Source organism: Mauremys mutica, chromosome 4, assembly GCF_020497125.1.
Source record: "Mauremys mutica isolate MM-2020 ecotype Southern chromosome 4, ASM2049712v1, whole genome shotgun sequence".
Taxonomy (NCBI): domain Eukaryota; kingdom Metazoa; phylum Chordata; order Testudines; family Geoemydidae; genus Mauremys; species Mauremys mutica.
Genome location: NC_059075.1, coordinates 131659366 through 131676158, shown reverse-complemented (window position 1 = coordinate 131676158; position 16793 = coordinate 131659366). Strand labels below are relative to the sequence as shown.

Genomic DNA, 16793 nt, shown 5'->3' with positions numbered 1-16793 from the left:
AATCTAAATTTAGCTCAGTACATGGCGTTTTGTACTGTACATACTTAAGTGATTCATGTAAGTATGTGATAAACTGACCTCAAATGATACCCCCAACAGAGCTCCTTGATGCATAATCTCCTTCTCCCAAGTCAATAGATTCCAGAGAAACACAAGACAGAAGAATACATTCTTCCTACTAGCCTTGACTTGCTTAAGAGCAAAAACATGCCAGCGGCCCTAACGTGGAACAGAACTTGTACGTAGTAGCTACCCAACACAGTAAGCAGTGCAGGTGAGGTTCAGACATTATTGGTAATATGCCGATCAGATTCAAAATGCATCCCTTGTAAACTTGCTTCCAACTTCATTTCCTTGTCACAAAAGTCCATTAAACCTGCTTAGACTAGGCACGTCATAGCAAGGCTGGCTGGAGATTCAAAGAGGCAAGTGCCTGCAATCTGCACAAGAAAGGCTCTCCCTGGATTCATACTCCCGTGGCTAGGCTTTATGGGAGCACTGTTCTGAAGTGCTTAGCATCTCAAACTCCCACTGAAGCCTGTGGGAGTAGAGGGGCCCTAAATCCCACCCTGAAACCTCATAGGGCCAAATACTGAGTTGTGCTCCAAGCTGCACAGGCTCAGGGTCTCGCAGGATTTGGCCGTTGCATCATGTGGCTGCAGGAACAGAACTGAGCAATCAGAGAATGAACATAAAGACTATTCATGACATGGGAGGAAGCTCCGGGTGCCACAGAACCATCTTCGTAGTTCCCACGCCATCCCCAAATATAGGGTGCATGGTTGGAGGAAGACAGGCTGGCCAGGGAATGCTCCATCTGTCCACTCGTGGGCTGCCTTGGTGGCTCCCTGGAGGGCCCCTGGCAGCTGGTGTGAGTTAGAGCAGGTCTGAGGCTGCTCCAAGTTGCACTTGGGGAAGTGGCCCATCACCTGGCAGCACCAGCGTCATAAGCCTCCAAAGCTGTTCTGGCTGTAGAAAGGCCAGTCTCCATGATTTGGGCCACTAACTTCTGTGGCAGTCAGACTGGGGGTTGGAAATAGACTCTGAATCTGACTAAATAATTTTCATTGTCCACAGTGCAATCACCGGTATTAAAAAGTACCAACAGAACCAGTGATAAGGCCATTAGACTTTAACAGTCCTTTCAGCTTTAATAAACGATTGCGCTGATAGCAGCACAGGGAATGGAAGTTCTGAGATTTAAACCTGACAGAATCCTGTTGAAGTGACATGTCAAGCACAAAGCAGGGTGGAGAATTCAAAGGAAATGGGAGTCTTTGGAGGTGTCTTTATAAGAACGAAGTAACAGGCTCAAGGTCCATTTTTCTCAGTGGATATAGACAGTGCAATATAGGGTTAATTGAGCAAGTTTTCAAATATAACATAGCCCAGCCCTCTGTGTAATCCTTTGTGTAACACCCACCGGCTCTGAGCTCCTCAAGCAAATCTCTGCTCATTCAGCACTGAGCTGTTCCTAAGACAGGATTGAGGGAGAATCCAATTTAGAAAAACACCCTCGAGGAAGAGCGGGAAAAAAACAAAAAAGAGGAAATGTTGCAAAGGATGCTCGGAAAAAGCCAAGCTAGAGCCATGAGGTGCAGGAGGCTTCACGCGCTCTAAAAGCATGCAGGCTGTGGGAAGATTTATGAGTTATTGTCTTAAAAGGAGCTCCTCACTTAAGCCGGGAGCATGATAGCTAGTTAGGGTCTAATCTAGCTAGAGCTGCTTTGATGGGGGGAGAGAGTTTTATTTTTAGCCAGAGAGGTAATTAAAGCAGGCATTGAATCTGAAAACATCTCAGGGATCTGGCACAGAAGGGCAAAAAGTGCATCTTACGCGTTCGTGTGAACTGTGAAAGAAGCAGTGAACGTGTCAGAGAAGGGCAGAAAGAGAGCGGGCTCGGAGTTTAGCTAGTAACAGCAAAACTGAACATCGAAGTGACAGAGCACCTGCCCACTGACAAAACCCCGGCTCTGCAGGCTGAGCAGCTGGGATGGCTGAAGAAGACCGAAATGGCACCGGCACCCCCTTCTCTCTTTCTTTTTCAGGCAGCGGTTTTCTTGTACTTTACCAGATAGGGGTGGTCCAGTCGCTCTTGGAATTGGCACCTGAGATACTAAAATCTGCATCCAAAGTTTACGGAGCATCAGCTGGGTCACTTATAGCTGCAGCAGTGGTGTGTGAATCTAGCCTGGGTAAGGAACGCTTTGGTTTATTCTGTGTATAACGTTTATATTAACAATAATAATACTGAAAAGATGGATTTTAATGCCATGAAAGGATCAGAAAGGAATGATTTGTATAATAATACAATAACTAAAAATGTAATCGTACAGCATCAGGGGACCTACAGGGCCAGATCCTGAGCTGGCGTAAATCGGACTAGCTGTGTTTAAGTCAGTAGTGGTACATTGCTTTCCATCAGTTGAGGATCTAAACCATTGTTCTTCAGTGGGAGCTCATGGGCCAGATCCAGCCCCCATAGGTCTTCCATTTGGCCCACCACCAGCCTTCTGGGAAGAAGCAGAGACTAGTCAGTAGGGGTGGAGTACTCAAAAGGAGTCAGGCGCCTCTGGCCCTGTTTTAACTGTCTAAGTCCCAGTGTTGGGAGAACTGTGATGCACAAAGCTCCCACTGAAACAGTAAGTTTTTGCAGTAAAGGATCCCTTAGTGCCTATGTTTCTGCCTCTGTGCACATGCCCTGCTACCCCTCGGTGGTGTCCGGATGCCTATCTCCTGCCTAAGCTCCAGAGCGATTCATCAGCCGGGGAAGATAATCGTTCGGCTGCCTACGTTGTCTGAGGGGCCGAATCTAGCAGACGCACTCAGAGGCTGCCTACGGAGCGGGGCCCCCCCCATAGGCAAGCTTGGGAGAAGGAGCGCCTTCATCACCACTTTTAGCCCCGTGGTTAGGGTCCTCACCTGGGCGGTGGGAGACCTTTGGTTCAGAAGGGATTTGAACAGGGATCTGCCACTTCTCATGTGAGTGCTCTAACCAGTGGGCTCTGGGACAGTCTAACAGAGGGGGCCCCTCAGTTGCTCCTGTTGAAGTGGTTGCACTGTGGAGAAATGAATGGCTCCCTGGAACAGGGGACTGGATCCTGGATCACCCACCGCCTGGATGAGTGACTTCATAGCCTGGTTGTTGGCACAGTCTCATTCTTGTGCTCTTACTCCTGCTCTCAAAGACTTATGCGGGCTAGAGAGAATAGCCCAATGGTTAGCGCAGCCACTTGCGAGGTGGCAAATCCCTGTTCAGCTCAATACCCCACCTTCCCGAGGTGGAGAACACCTAAATCCTTTTGAACGTTCAGCCCTAAATGCTTCTCCGCTCAGGAGAAGAGGATGCATCTTCCTTTCTGAGCAATACAGTGCCTTTTCCAGCCGCAAGGGTACGTACAGACTGCAATAAAAATCCCCCAGCACGAGTCCCATTCAGGCTCACAGGGCTCGGGCTGCAGAGCTAAAAACTGCAGCGGTGACATTCCCCTCATGGGGTTTCAGAGACTGGGTTCCAGCCCGAGCCCGAAGCCCCGTGAGCCTGAGTCAGCCAGGGGCGGCTCTAGCAATTTTGCCGCCCCAAGCACGGCGGCATGCTGCAGGGGGCGCTCTGGCGGTCGCCGGTCCCGCGGCTCCGGTGGACCTCCCGCAGACGTGCCTGTGGAGGGTCCGCTGGTCCCGCGGCTCCGGTGGAGCATCCGCAGGCACGCCTGCGGGAGGTCCACCTGAGCCGCCTGCCGCCCTTCCAGCGACAGGCAGAGTGCCCCCCGCGGCATGCCGCCCCAAGCGCGCGCTTGGCACGCTGGGGTCTGGAGCCGGCCCTGGAGTCAGCTGATTCGGGCCAGCCCGAATTACAGTGTAGATGTACCCCAAATCCCTGTGATCTTGTAACGTAAGGGCTTGAGCTTGCCCCTGTTTAAGAAACAGCAAACGTCTCATTGGCATCAGTGGGACCAAGAGGAGCAGCCCCTGGGGGATTTGTCTATCTCCAGGTGCTGGTTTTATTGTAGAAAATTAAAGGCACTATATTAAAGTGCACTAGGGAACTTTTAGTTCACACCAGCAAGGTATACTCAGACCAGTTAATACGCACTTTAGAAATCCCACCCATGCTGTGCACAGTCCTGCTCCATGTAGACACACCCCAAACCTTGCTGTTTTTTAAAGAATTTTTTAAGGCAGAAAAAAAAATGCATATCCATCTATGTACCAATATCTTAGCTGCTGTTTGTAAGACAGTGGCTCCTGACTGGCATATTCCCGTGCTTGCAAGAAGAAAGATACCTCTAGGAAATCTATAGGAGAGGCAGCTGTAATGGTAGAGTCCAGTAGCATCCTCCAGCTCTCAGGTTGTCCCGCTTTTGGGCAATCACAGTCAGTAGCTCTGGCTCTCAGAGATCGTTTTGGAGCCCTCTTGTGTAGTCAGGCTGCAGACCAAAGGAAGGTCCTTGCTGCTCTGGTTTATTATGGCAAAAATCACAAACGTTTGTCATTTGGTTTTCAAGCAACTTTGATTTGAAATTCAGGTCCATTACCACCTCACTTGACCCCGCAAAGCATTAGTTGTTATGTCACATGCTTGGAATATCTGCTCAAACATTTATAACTGCTCTTAATTCCTGGGTTGCTCTGGTGCCTTCAGGACGCTAAGATATTTTTGCTCTGTCTAATCTGTCTGTCTGCCTGTCTTTCTAGAGCAATCTCAGGAGTTGCTGCACTGGGACAGCTAGAACAGGGGCCCAAGTGAGCTTTGTCCTTGCCAGATTAGGCCCTAGCCCTGCGTGGCTGGCTCAACTTTACACATGTGAGGAGCCTCCTGGATGCCGGTGGAACTGGTGCATGTGCATACTTTAGCCCGTGCAGAAATCTCTGCAGGATCACGTCTGAACGTGCTTCCAGCCATACGTGAAATCATCTAGAGCTTGAATGGGGGCCCAAGGGTTTGCTTAATTACCAATGATCTCACTTCTGTGTGGCCAGATAGACAGATCCTAATCCAAAGCATTCTGCTTCAGCGTGTGAGCCAACCTCTAACTAACAGATGTCAGGAAGCAACTTCCCCTGGCGGCAGGTTATCCCTTTGCTTACACTCAAAGAGTTTCTTGCACCTTCCTGTGAAGCAGGAGACAGAATCTTGACCTAGATGGACCCCAGGTCTGATCTGGTCTGGCAGTTTCTAATCTACAGGAGCCACAATGCTGATCCTGAGGCATTGCTCTTATTCACAGCTTCAGTGGGAGCCTGCCTACATCAGGACCAAGTACAATTAAGCTGTAAGCAGCCACATGCTGGAGCTGAAAGGCCATCAGCCATTCTTCCACAGCCCTCTCCCCTCTCTCTCTTCATGCTGCTGAAAAGGGACAGTGCTCTTAGCCCAGGACTAGGAACCAGGAACTCCTGAGCTCTGACATTGACTCTCTCGGGAAAGTCATGTCCCGGCTTTGTGCCTCAGTTTCCCCAGCTATCAAATGAGGACGATCCAGTCCCTATCGGCCTTGCAGGGCTGATGTAATTATTAACGGCAACTTGTTTCCTTTCAAGTGAAGTGGGGGATGATAATATTTACCTATCCTCACAGGGATGGGGTGATGAATAGTGCAGAGCCCACCCCTCCCTGTGATGAGAGGTCATGAGGGAATCACAGGAGGATCCTCTCACAGCGATTTCTACTTCCTGAGCCACCCGAGTCAGGATTTTACCAGAAGACAGGATGATCTGACCCAAACTGATCGGTGGCAGCACTCCGGCAGTTTCCCACATACGCTCAGCTCCTCTGCTAAACTCTGGACCATCTGAGCCTCCCGCCGAAACAACAGGGCTCAGCTAGATTTTCCTGAACTGTTCCAGTCCCAGCTGTGCCAGAAATGGCCTTGTGCAACTTCTCTGGCCCTCAGTTTCCCTGTCTTCAGACTGAGACTCGGGTACAGATGTGAGACTGTGCCCCCTAAGAAGGAATGTGAAATACAGTTCATCAAAGGCCAGTCAGTACAAGAGGCAAACCTAGAACTTACTTTCTCCTGGTGTCTAGCTCAGTGTCCTGCCTCTAGGCCAAAGGGTATTGTAGGAGGAGGAGGCAGATCCATTCTGCCTGTTCCTCACAGGAAGCCACAGCTACTTGCGGCTGCTATTTGGATGAATTTTCTCTGGGAGAGCAAAAAGGCACTTCCGCGACCTCAGGGTTTTTCTCCTGCCAAATTTCACCTTCCTTCTCCAAGCTGCTAAGGGTATGTATACACTTTGAGCTCTGTGTGCGTGTGATTCTGTGACACAGAGGCTCTTAAGCAAAGGGTTCCCTGTTCTGCACAGACAACTCTCACCTCAGACCTGACAAACTCACTACCCCAAGCACACGTCTTACAGGATATTTCTCCATAAAGAGTAACATGTAAGGAATCCACAGAAAGCTTGTCACTTGTCATAATCTTTGCAAGATGTCCATACGGGTAATATTTAAGCAATAATGTATTGATAGTGAATGTATGCTTTAGGGACTGGGAGTAAAAATTAGTCACCAGGGGACAATCTTGGTGATGGTCCATTTTGGTAGGAAAGAGTTGCCTCCCCACCCTGTTTAGCCCATGATGCTCAATACGAAGCTCAATTGCTTAGCTGTGGCAATAACAAGACTTTCAATAGAAAGCCATCAGAGGTAGCTGCAAACAATCAAAACCACTAGAAGGTGAAAAAGGAACCTTATAAGACAGGCATTTGCCCTGTCTGTGAATAGAAGCAAAAGACTGTTTCAGGATAACACAGAGGAGGGAGAAGTCCTCTGAATCCATCCACTGAGGAAACCCCTTGTGGAGAGGGGATGTTTTCACAAACATTTAAATCCTACTTCTTGTGAAACCAGCCAGCTCTCCAACAGCCTGAACTCTAGGAGGGAAAAGCCTATTTTATTACACAGGAGAGGGAACTATTGATAAGCATAGACCCAGGTCTGAATTTAATGATATTGTTTTGTATTGTAACTATTTGTTTCCAGCATTGTCTCTCTTGTCTAGTTAAATCTTTACCCTTTCTTAAATACACTTATACCAAAATAAAGGTACGTGCTCACAAGTGCTGTGTGTTGTACAGGAAAGGTGGTTTAATGTAAAACTGGACCTCTGGGGGCGGAGGATCTGGGATTTCTATAAGCAGCCAGCATCAGGGGCTGCATATCACAGGGGAACATGTCAAAGGGGCTCAGGGACGAGGGTACGCCTACTGCTAACCCACAAGGCGAAGTTGGGGCTGGCGTAGCTCAGAGGAGAGTGCTCGAGGGGCTGACAGGCTGGTGGTGTCTGTGAGATGACACCCAGGCAGGCATAGAAATAACACCCAGGCAGAGGATAACATGGCAACTTTCAGTCCTGGGTGCCATGAGACCGTCACGGAGCCCCAGCTGGAGGAGACATACGCACACTAGCTCTCATGGAGCTTGATGAGAACTACTGTGGCTATGTCTCCTCAGGCTGGAACTCCTGGGAATCCCCCTCCCCACCCCCCATCAGCGGGAAGTGTAGACATACCCTAAGACACTACCACTGCCCAAAAGGACACCAACAGATAATTAATATTGACCAAACTGCCTGTTTGTCACCAACTTCTTTCTCAAAAGTGGCTGCTCTGTTGTGGATCAAACTTTCTGAAAATATTCCACTTAGGGCAGAGAGTGAATGTGGGAAATTTCCATCCAAAGGATTACAGCTCGCCAAAATGATACGAGACTGAAAACACAGGGGTATCGTGTTGGGCAATCTTAGGACTATTGGGCCTTCAAGGAAAGCTGGTGATAAATGACCGCTGTTTTCCCTCCTTCTCTCAGAGGACCTAAAAGAATCTTTCCATGAAGCGGTCAGAGATGCCAGGAAAACGATTCTCGGCCCTCTGTCTCCTGGGTGCAACATGCTCCGCACCGTACAGAAGGGGTTGTACAAGATGTTGCCAGAGAACTCTCACCAGGTGGCTTCGGGGAGGCTGCACATTTCCCTCACCCGGGTGATGGACGGACAGAATGTCATGGTTTCTGAGTTCAGTTCAAAGGAAGATCTGATTCAGGTAATGGGGTTTCCTCTCTGCTGCGCCTGCAATGCAATTAAATGAGAAAAAAACACAAGCTGGGTTCATGAGAGAGAGGTGAAGTCCATGGAGCTTAGCTCAACGTACATGAACAGACAGAGGGAGGAGAGAATTCCACCTCTGTCCCAGTCCAGAGATTCCACCCTGGTCCTAGGTTCAGAAGCAGCATATTAAGTTACGAGTACCAGACATGGCCAGAAAGTAGCTCTCATTGGTACCTGCTCCTTGAAACAGCCTGTTTGGTGTGAGCCAACTGCAGGAGTGCCCCCTCATGCTAATTGTTCCTAGCGCCCCTTGTTGTCAAGCTTTCTAACCTTATCGCAGGCTGCGACCTCTGCCTCCCAGCTACGGCACTGTCCAAACCTTGTTCCCCATTCAGTCTAAACAAGCCAAGTCCCCACATCTAGGGGCCTTTATGTTGAGGCCTCATTCCCCTTCCACAACTGCCACGCTGCCTCTCTCAGTCCTGAGGCTCATACCATCTCCTCTGTTGGGGAAGAGGTAGGGGAGCCCCTGCCTGCCCTCTCCTCTGGGCGCCAGGTCAGGATCGCTCTTTCCAATCCCTTGCCACCTTCCTGGGCTGCTCCTACCTTCTCCCCGCACCCCTCGCCAGAGTGAAGATTCCATTGCTCCTGCTCCGTGGTTTGGTTATCTTGGGGGGGCTTCTTTCCATCCAGCTTCTGAGGAGCTTCTGCAAATCTTTCTGGCTGCTGGATTGTGCTCTATGGAGTTGCCTCGTCTCTCTTTAGGACATAAATCCTCAGCCCCTTCCCTTGGAGCTGGGCTGCCTCCCAGACAGCTACTCCAGCCCTCCTCAAGGCAGTAGTTTCCCCCAGCTGCTACCCTGGAGCTGGGCTTTCATTCAGGGCAGCTGCAGGCCCTCAGCCAGCCTCAGCTCCAGCTGGCCCTTCTCCCCCAATCAGCCTTTTTGGCATTGGGCTTGGAGAATCCAGCAGGCCACCTGTGCTGCTGTATTCCAACAAGGGGACAGAAGGCAGCCTATATGCTAGTCCCTTTCCCGTGCTCATCCCCAATAGGTTGCATTTAATGCCGTTCTTAGCAATGCCTGTCCTGATTTAAATACAGATTGATGCATCACCGACTAGGCCCTAAGATCCATCCCACATTTAAAAGTCTGGATTAGAGCTGGTCAAAATTGTCTGATGAACATTTTTCTGTTGGAAAATGCCGATTTGGCCACATTGAAATGTTTTGTGGGAATGGATGGATTTAGCACCATTTGCCAAAGTGCTTCCTTTAGTCGTTATCATTTCCACCCTGGTTCTATGATAGTCCAGTATTGAAATGAAACACTTTGAACTCCCTGGGACATTTTGTTTCAATAGGGTCATTTCGCTATTTCTGAAACGAAAGTTTTAGAAATTTGGTTTTGTGGGAAATTTGGAATGCTGGCTTTTGTGTTGGGATGAAAGAAAATTTTTGACATGTCAGAATTTCGCCCAGAATGAAAATTCCAAGTTTTGACCAGTTCTAGTTTGGATCCAGATCACAGCACCTCAGCCCCAGTTTATCTCCGTAAAGAAGCCCGAATCTCTGGGCAATAAATCCAATTGCCTCTCAACTTGGGGAAGTTTGAGGTGAAGTATGCTTTTCTGTGACCCTTCTGTGTGTCTCTTCTCCTCACAGGCACTGATCTGCAGCTGCTTCGTTCCTATCTATTGCGGATTCATCCCTCCCTCCTTCCGAGGTGTGGTAAGTGCTCTTTAGCAAATATTCCAGGGGATTCTGATCTCAGCAATCTGTTGCCAGACTCTGCTCTCAGACATAGATTCATAAGGCCAAATCCTCAGCTGGCATAAATAGGAGTTGCTCCACAGACTTCTGCCAGTTTACACTAACTAAGGGTCTATCCATTTCGTAGATCTAAAGGGCCATCAAGTCAGACCTCCAGCAAAACCCAAGTCACTGAATTTCATCCATGAATTCCCTGCGGTGGGTGTGACCTGTAGCTCCGGGAATCTTGCTGCTGGGGGTTCACTTGGATTATTCCTGTTTCATTGACTTTTAGTTTGCTCTGTTTCAGTCCAGTGGCTTTGCACCGTTTTGATGTCAGCTGTAAATTTCAGGGTCTCTTGAGCCCCGCACGGAGAGGATAAAAGCCCAAATGTAACCCGCGAGTTGAATTCAGCTCAGTGCAGTCTGTAAAGAGTTCACTAGGGGGTTGGATGTGATTGTTCCATACAGAAATTGCCAAAGCCAGCACGAGTTCTACTACAAAAAAGCACAAGACGCAGGCTGTTGCCTTTAAGTACCTCCTTAAATTCAGAGATCTCACAGTGCTCTGCCATGAGTCTAGTATTTACAAGCTTGACAAACAGGCTCATGAGTAGCTGGATATTCCTGTGGAGTAGCTGGGATAGTCCCTCCCACGTGGGCTAAAGCCTTCATGAGCTGTCCTGTTGCCTTTATATAATCTTGACAACAAGCCTTTAATAATCACTGTGGATTGTGTCATCACACTCATTGCAACAGGCCACTCGCGACCATAATGGCTGCTCTATAGTAACCTGTGTTTTTTAACTGGGGTGGGGTTTGGTTTAACTTCCCCATCCATCCTCATGTCCCACTGGCTACACCTCCCATGCAGGCAGGCCCTGGACTCCAGCCAATAAGTCTCTCTCCCAAGCCGCTCCTCTCAGCTCTTGGCCCATAGCTATGTGGGGAGAACCTGGCAGTGGGAGGAGGTGTGCAGAAGCAAGACAGGTTGGGGGAATAGGCAAAGTTCCAAATAGGGGTAGGAGTATGGTGGGGCTAGCTCCTCCCAGGAATCCTGACCCCCACTACAGACCTTTCCTCCCTCATTGGCACAATGCACCCTACAATTATCCATGTAACGCAAACAGTGCAGCAAAGTGGCCAGCCCTGAAGGCACCCCAGTGCCTTAAGGATTCACAGGATGTTCAAAAAATAGGCATGCGGTGCACTTTGCTAGCACTTCCCCTACAAGGATTACAAAGCTCTTTTACAAGCAAGCAATGCATTCAATCTCACAATACCCCTTGGGTGGTAGGCAGATTTCATTGCCCCCCACTGTGATACCGACGGGATAAGTGACTTGTCCAAGGTCACGCAGCAAATCTGTGGCAGAGGCAAGAATAGATCCCACATTTCCTAACTCCCGTTCCTGTGCCTTAGCCACAAGCTGATCTTTTGCCCTTTGGGATCAGAGAGAAGTGGCCTGGGATTCAGGAGACCTGGGTTCTATTCCTGGCACTGGCCTGCGGGGTGACCTCCAGCAAGTCACATCACCTCTCCCTGACTCAGTTTCCCCAGCTATAAAATGGGGGTGATGATGATGATCTCCTTTGAAAAGCACTTTAAGATCTACTGATGAAAAGCACTAGATTAGATTAGGGATTATTATACATGCTACTAAATTTGCATATAATTTACATAGGTTGCAGGTACCCTATTCAGACACCACATGTAACGAACCAGGCCTGCATTGTTCACACAATCACTTGTCCCGATTGCTGTGATGCTCCTACCTATTTTAAACTATGATCTTCTCCAAACAAATTCCCCTGTTGTTTCCACCCCTCACCCCAGCGCTACGTCGATGGAGGTTTCACTAACCTGCAGCCGTGTTCTGACCTGGAGGCCGTGATCACAGTGTCCCCATTCACAGGCGAGCTGGACATCTGTCCCCGGGACTGCCCGGCTATCTTCTACTCTTTTCAGATCTTTAACAGCAGCATTCAGATCTCAGTGGAAAACCTGTGCAGGATTAGCTATGCTCTTTTTCCACCTAGCTACCTGGTAAGTGGTCCATACCAATGTACCCCAGTGCTTCTCAATGGTCTTGGCTACACTTGCGAATTACAGTGCAATAAAGGAGCCCCGGGCGCCCTAGCTCACTCCCCGTCCACACTGGCAAGGCATGTAGAACGCTCTGACTCTGTGGCTACAGCGCTGCTGGTACTTCTCCTCGGCGAGTGGAATAACGTTTGCTGTGCCTCCCCTGGAGCGCTGCGGCACCAGTGTGAATGAAGTGTTGCATTACTGTGCTCTGATCAGCCTCCGGAAACGTCCCATAATCCCCTTAAATCAAGTGGCCACTCTTGTCATTGTTTTGAACTCGCTGTAGGAATGCTGTAGGAATGCAGATATGCCCTTTCAAAGCTCCCTTTCCGTCAGCCAGCTACTTATCTGCTCCTGGACAAAGGAACCATTACTGAGGAATGCTGCTTGCTTTGAGTGAGAGAGGCAGCGGGGGAGGGAGGGAGGTCTGCTGCTGTCTGAATTTACAAGACAGCATGCTGACACACTCTCAGCCCCCCTGAACCCACTCTCTCTCCCTCCACATACACACAACACACTCCCCTTCACACTCCACCCCACCCCCTGCATTTGAAAAGCACGTTGCAGCCACTTGCAGGCTGGGATAGCTATCACAATGCACTGCTCTCTGCTAATGAGCTGCTAATGTGGCCATGCCAGTACACTTCCAGCTGAGAGCGTTTTTCCTGCTGCCGTCTTAACTCCCAGTGCTCTACAACTGCAAGTGTAGCCATTGCCCTTACCCTCAGGTACGGTTCCCACCTCTCCAGGTTGTCCCAGGATCATCCCTTTTTTGAGGTTGCTGTCCCAGATGAAATAGCCTTTGCGCTGGTAACCCTACCCACTCGCGCTACTTCTATCACAGCTAGTGAGCTCGGGACCCACCATCCCATGCTTAAATCGATCTCTATTAGGGATTAGGCTGAAAACTTCAAAGGTGGGTGGTGGTGGTGGGAGATCAGCCCACATCTGCTGTTATGGGGTTCTTACACCTTCCTCTGAAGCATCTGAGACTGGCCCCTGTCAGAGATGGATACCGGGGTCTGCTCCAGTCTGGTGACCCCTACGTCCCTACGCTGCAGGCGAGGGGCTAGAACCTCAGCTAACGTAATCAGCCTAGCCCCACTGAAGTCAGTGCCAGTTTATACCAGCTGCGGCTCTGGCCCAGCACACCTCTGTTGCTGTGCCACCCAACCAGGATTGTGCCACGCAGTCCTGGGATTAATGTGCACCTCCAGTTCCAGACGCCATGGGCCTGATCCTCAGCTGGGGTAGACTGGCATAACTCTTGGTAACATCACAGCTGCCAGTTCTCTTGCTTCTCATCAATTCTGCCCCCACATTCATTTGCCCCCCTGCCCCTGCCTCACCTCCTCCTGCCGCCCCTAGGATACTTCACCCCCCTTACGAGACCTGCATGGGGGTCCCCTCCTCCCTTCCTTCTACGCCGGGTTGGGAGTGATCCCAGAGGTTCTTCTCCTCCCCTTCCCCCGGTGCCCCCTGCTTTCCCAGGCCAGGTGCTGTGGCATGGGTGGGGGGAGTGGGGAGGAGAAGAGGTGCTGCCCCTGTTGCTCAGTGGAGGAGAAGAGGGAGGGTAGCTGCCCTGAGCTGGTGGGTTTTTTCTGCTCTCTCCTCCCCTCCAGTGCAAAGGGCTTTGGGGGAGTTGGGGGTAGCTCTGCCTGTTTCCTGCAGCAGGACAGGAACCAGAAATCACAGTCCAATTGGCTGCTCTACCCCAGGAGGTGGGGAAGTGGGGAGGGCAAGTAATCAGAGGGGGGGTTTCTCCAGGCCATGCACCCCTCAGTGACCAGCTTGAGTTGCAGAAGTATTATTTGCCGGGTCTATGGCCCCTTTCGGCCAGGGACCCTTTAAGCACTGAGGCCAGCTGAGGATCAAGCCCACATGGCATATCAAACAGCATTAGAGAAGACATGGCTTCTGCCCCTCGAAGAACAGTTCCTGCAACTGGAATTCTTTCTGATGCCAGGTGCTTTCCTCCACAGGTCCTGAAAGAGTTTTTTTTCCGAGGGTATCAGGATGCTGTCCTTTTCTTACGCAGGAACAGTAAGTGGTACCCTGAGCCTGTAAACAGACAGGAGGCATTTGCTTTCCATACAGAGAATGAGGAGGGATTTGATAGCTGCTTTCAACTACCTGAAAGGGGGTTCCAAAGAGGATGGATCTAGACTGTTCTCAGTGGTACCAGATGACAGAACAAGGAGCAATGGTCTCAAGTTGCAGTGGGGGAGGTTTAGGTTGGATATTAGGAAAAACTTTTTCACTAGGAGGGTGGTGAAGCACTGGAATGGGTTACCTAAGGAAGTGGTGGAATCTCCTTCCTTAGAGGTTTTTAAGGTCAGGGTTGACAAAGCCCTGGCTGGGATGATTTAGTTGGGGATTGGTCTTGCTTTGAGCAGGGGGTTGGACTAGATGACCTCCTGAGGTCCCTTCCAACCCTGATATTCTATGATTCTAAGATTGACATGCAGGAGGAATGATAAAACACATGGTTTCAAATCCCCTGCACCTCCACTACTGAGCAATAAAGGAAACAATGTAAATGACTTGCTTCTCACTACCTACTGGAGACATCTCTCTCTGCTCATGTTTATTAATTGAAAACTTCAAAACAAGAACCAGAAGTTACAGTTGCCTTAGGGACCGTACACAGATTGAAAAAGAGAACATCCAAATCCTCCATACCCCAAACCCTTTGTCCTATAAGACCTATAAGGTCAATTTGATATGGCAGGAGACATCTCTCTGTTGTACTCTCTGTGACCATGGCCTTCCATGACAGCTACGTTCCTCTAGAACAGGGGGAACTGTCCAGCAACAAAGGGAGGCTTGTATCCACAGGCAATAGGACTTCCACAGGAGCCTATGGAACTCACTGCCTCATGAAATAAGAATCAACACTAACCTTGGTTTTGCTAAAGCCCCAGGAGATATGGGTCAGAAGCTCAGACAAACCTGCTGGCCAGGCACATCTAGGTTATGAGGGGGAAGTTAACAAAGGCACGGCAGGCTTCTAGTGAAAGTCAACAAGCCATGAAAGTTGATGGGAATTAGGTGTCCTAATGTTTCCAGTCTCATGAAGTGTCACCAGGTTCTTCCATATTATCCCCTGCAATCAAACAGAAATCCCAGATCCTTTGCCTCCAGAGGTGCACCGTGTCCCATTTCACCTTAATTTTACCTGACTATTTATGAACAATTTTACCCTTTGTTGTCATGTCTCATAGATGCCTTTGGTATAAATTATCCTGCCAACACGCTGACCTTCCGGTTTGCCAGTTTGCTCAGTAAAAAAGACTTGTCTCGAGCCAATGAGGAGTCCTCATGCCGGAACCCAGACACAGGGGGGCTGGAATCCAACGGGCCAGCTCCCAGGGACCTGCCCCCAAAGCAGGCTCCTGCTGTGAGCGGGACACTCAATGGAACAGACCAGAAAATACAGCCACAGCTGTGCCCGCACCAGCACAAAGGTAGAGGAGTCTGATTTCTTTCCTCCTGTTAGTTTCACACTAGCTGAGTAACGCTTCCCCTGGGATCTGTGGGGTGGTGCTGTGGGAAAAGAAGGGATGTGGCCTACCAGGTTTTGCTTTGTATTGTATGGGAGGGATGGGAAGGGATTCCAGGCTTCATTCAGCGAGGTGAAGGCCTTTGAGCCCGGCAGTCCAGTGGGATTTTTATGGCTTTACTATGTCTTTTATATCTGCTTCGCTGTGCTTGAAATAAAGCAGCTAAGCCCTTCTTTCGATGGACAGATGCCTAAGAAATATCATTACTGAGCCAAATCCTGAAGCACTTACTTACCGGGACAGTTCTTGGGGCACCTCAGACAGACAGTCACCTTGCTACCCCCTGTCTCCACAGAGAAGGGGTCTTCCTTGTGGTGGGTGGGTGTCAGTTACCTACCACCACCAGCCTTTCAGCCTCGGGCTACGCCAGCCCTAACTTCACCTTGCAGGTGAACAATAGGTGCACCCCAGTCCCTGAGACCCTTTGACTTGTTCCCCCATGATGTCCAGCCCCTGACGCTAGATGCTCACAGAAATCCCAGATCCTTTGCCTCCAGAGGTGCACCGTGTCCCATTTCACCTTAAACCACCCTTCTTGCACAACACACAGCACTTGTGAGCTCGTGTAACAAAATAAAAGTAGGTTTGGTTAAGAAAGGGTACTAGAAACGAGAGAAAATGCTGGAAATAAATGGTTACAATACAAAGCAAAATCATAAAACGCAAACCTGGGTCTACACTTATCAATAGTTCCCTCTCCTATCTCAGAAAATAAGATTTCCCCTCAAAGTTTAGTCTGTTGCAGAGCTGGCTGGTTTCACAAGAACCAGGATCCAAATGTTCATGAAAGCCTCCCCTTGCTCCTTAATATGTTTCCTCAGTGAATGAAGACAGAGTGCCTTTGCCTACCCTCTGTTAGACTGGAACAGACTTTTGTTTCTGTTCATAGACAGCGTCAACCTGTGTCTTTTTGTAACGTTCTTTTTGTATCTTCCAGTGGTTTCAATTGTTTGGAATTGTCTTTGATTGTTTTCCATTGAAGTCTTGCATTGCATTGCATCACTGGCTAAGCAGGGTGGGGTGATAATTCTCTCCTGGCTAAATGGGCCATGACCAAGACACATTATCCCCTGGTAACTAACTTTCCCTCCAACTCCGTAAAGCCGACTTTCAATATAAATACATTATCCTTTAAATATCTTCCGTACATACATCTTACACTGATCATGAGTCTTGATGAGCTTTCTGTAGATACCTTCATGTTACGCTTTATGGATAAATATCCTGCAAGACGTGTTCGGTGTAATAAGTTTGTGAGGCGTGACATGAGAATTGTGTGCAAAGAACAGGGGGAGGAGCCTTTGCCAAAGAGTGCCTCTCACATCTACTCAAGCCAATCTCTCA

The 16793-nt window shown here is 49.3% G+C and overlaps 1 protein-coding gene across 1 annotated transcript; it reads left to right on the top strand.

The window, feature by feature from the left end:
• Nucleotides 1–1993: 1993 nt before the first annotated feature.
• On the top strand, nt 1994–15367 carry LOC123369062 (omega-hydroxyceramide transacylase-like). The gene is made up of 6 exons (XM_045014429.1): nt 1994–2195; nt 7811–8043; nt 9712–9777; nt 11635–11844; nt 13869–13929; nt 15111–15367. The coding sequence occupies exons 1-6, from the start codon at nt 1994–1996 to the stop codon at nt 15365–15367; spliced, it is 1029 nt and encodes a 342-aa protein (XP_044870364.1).
• Nucleotides 15368–16793: the final 1426 nt, after the last annotated feature.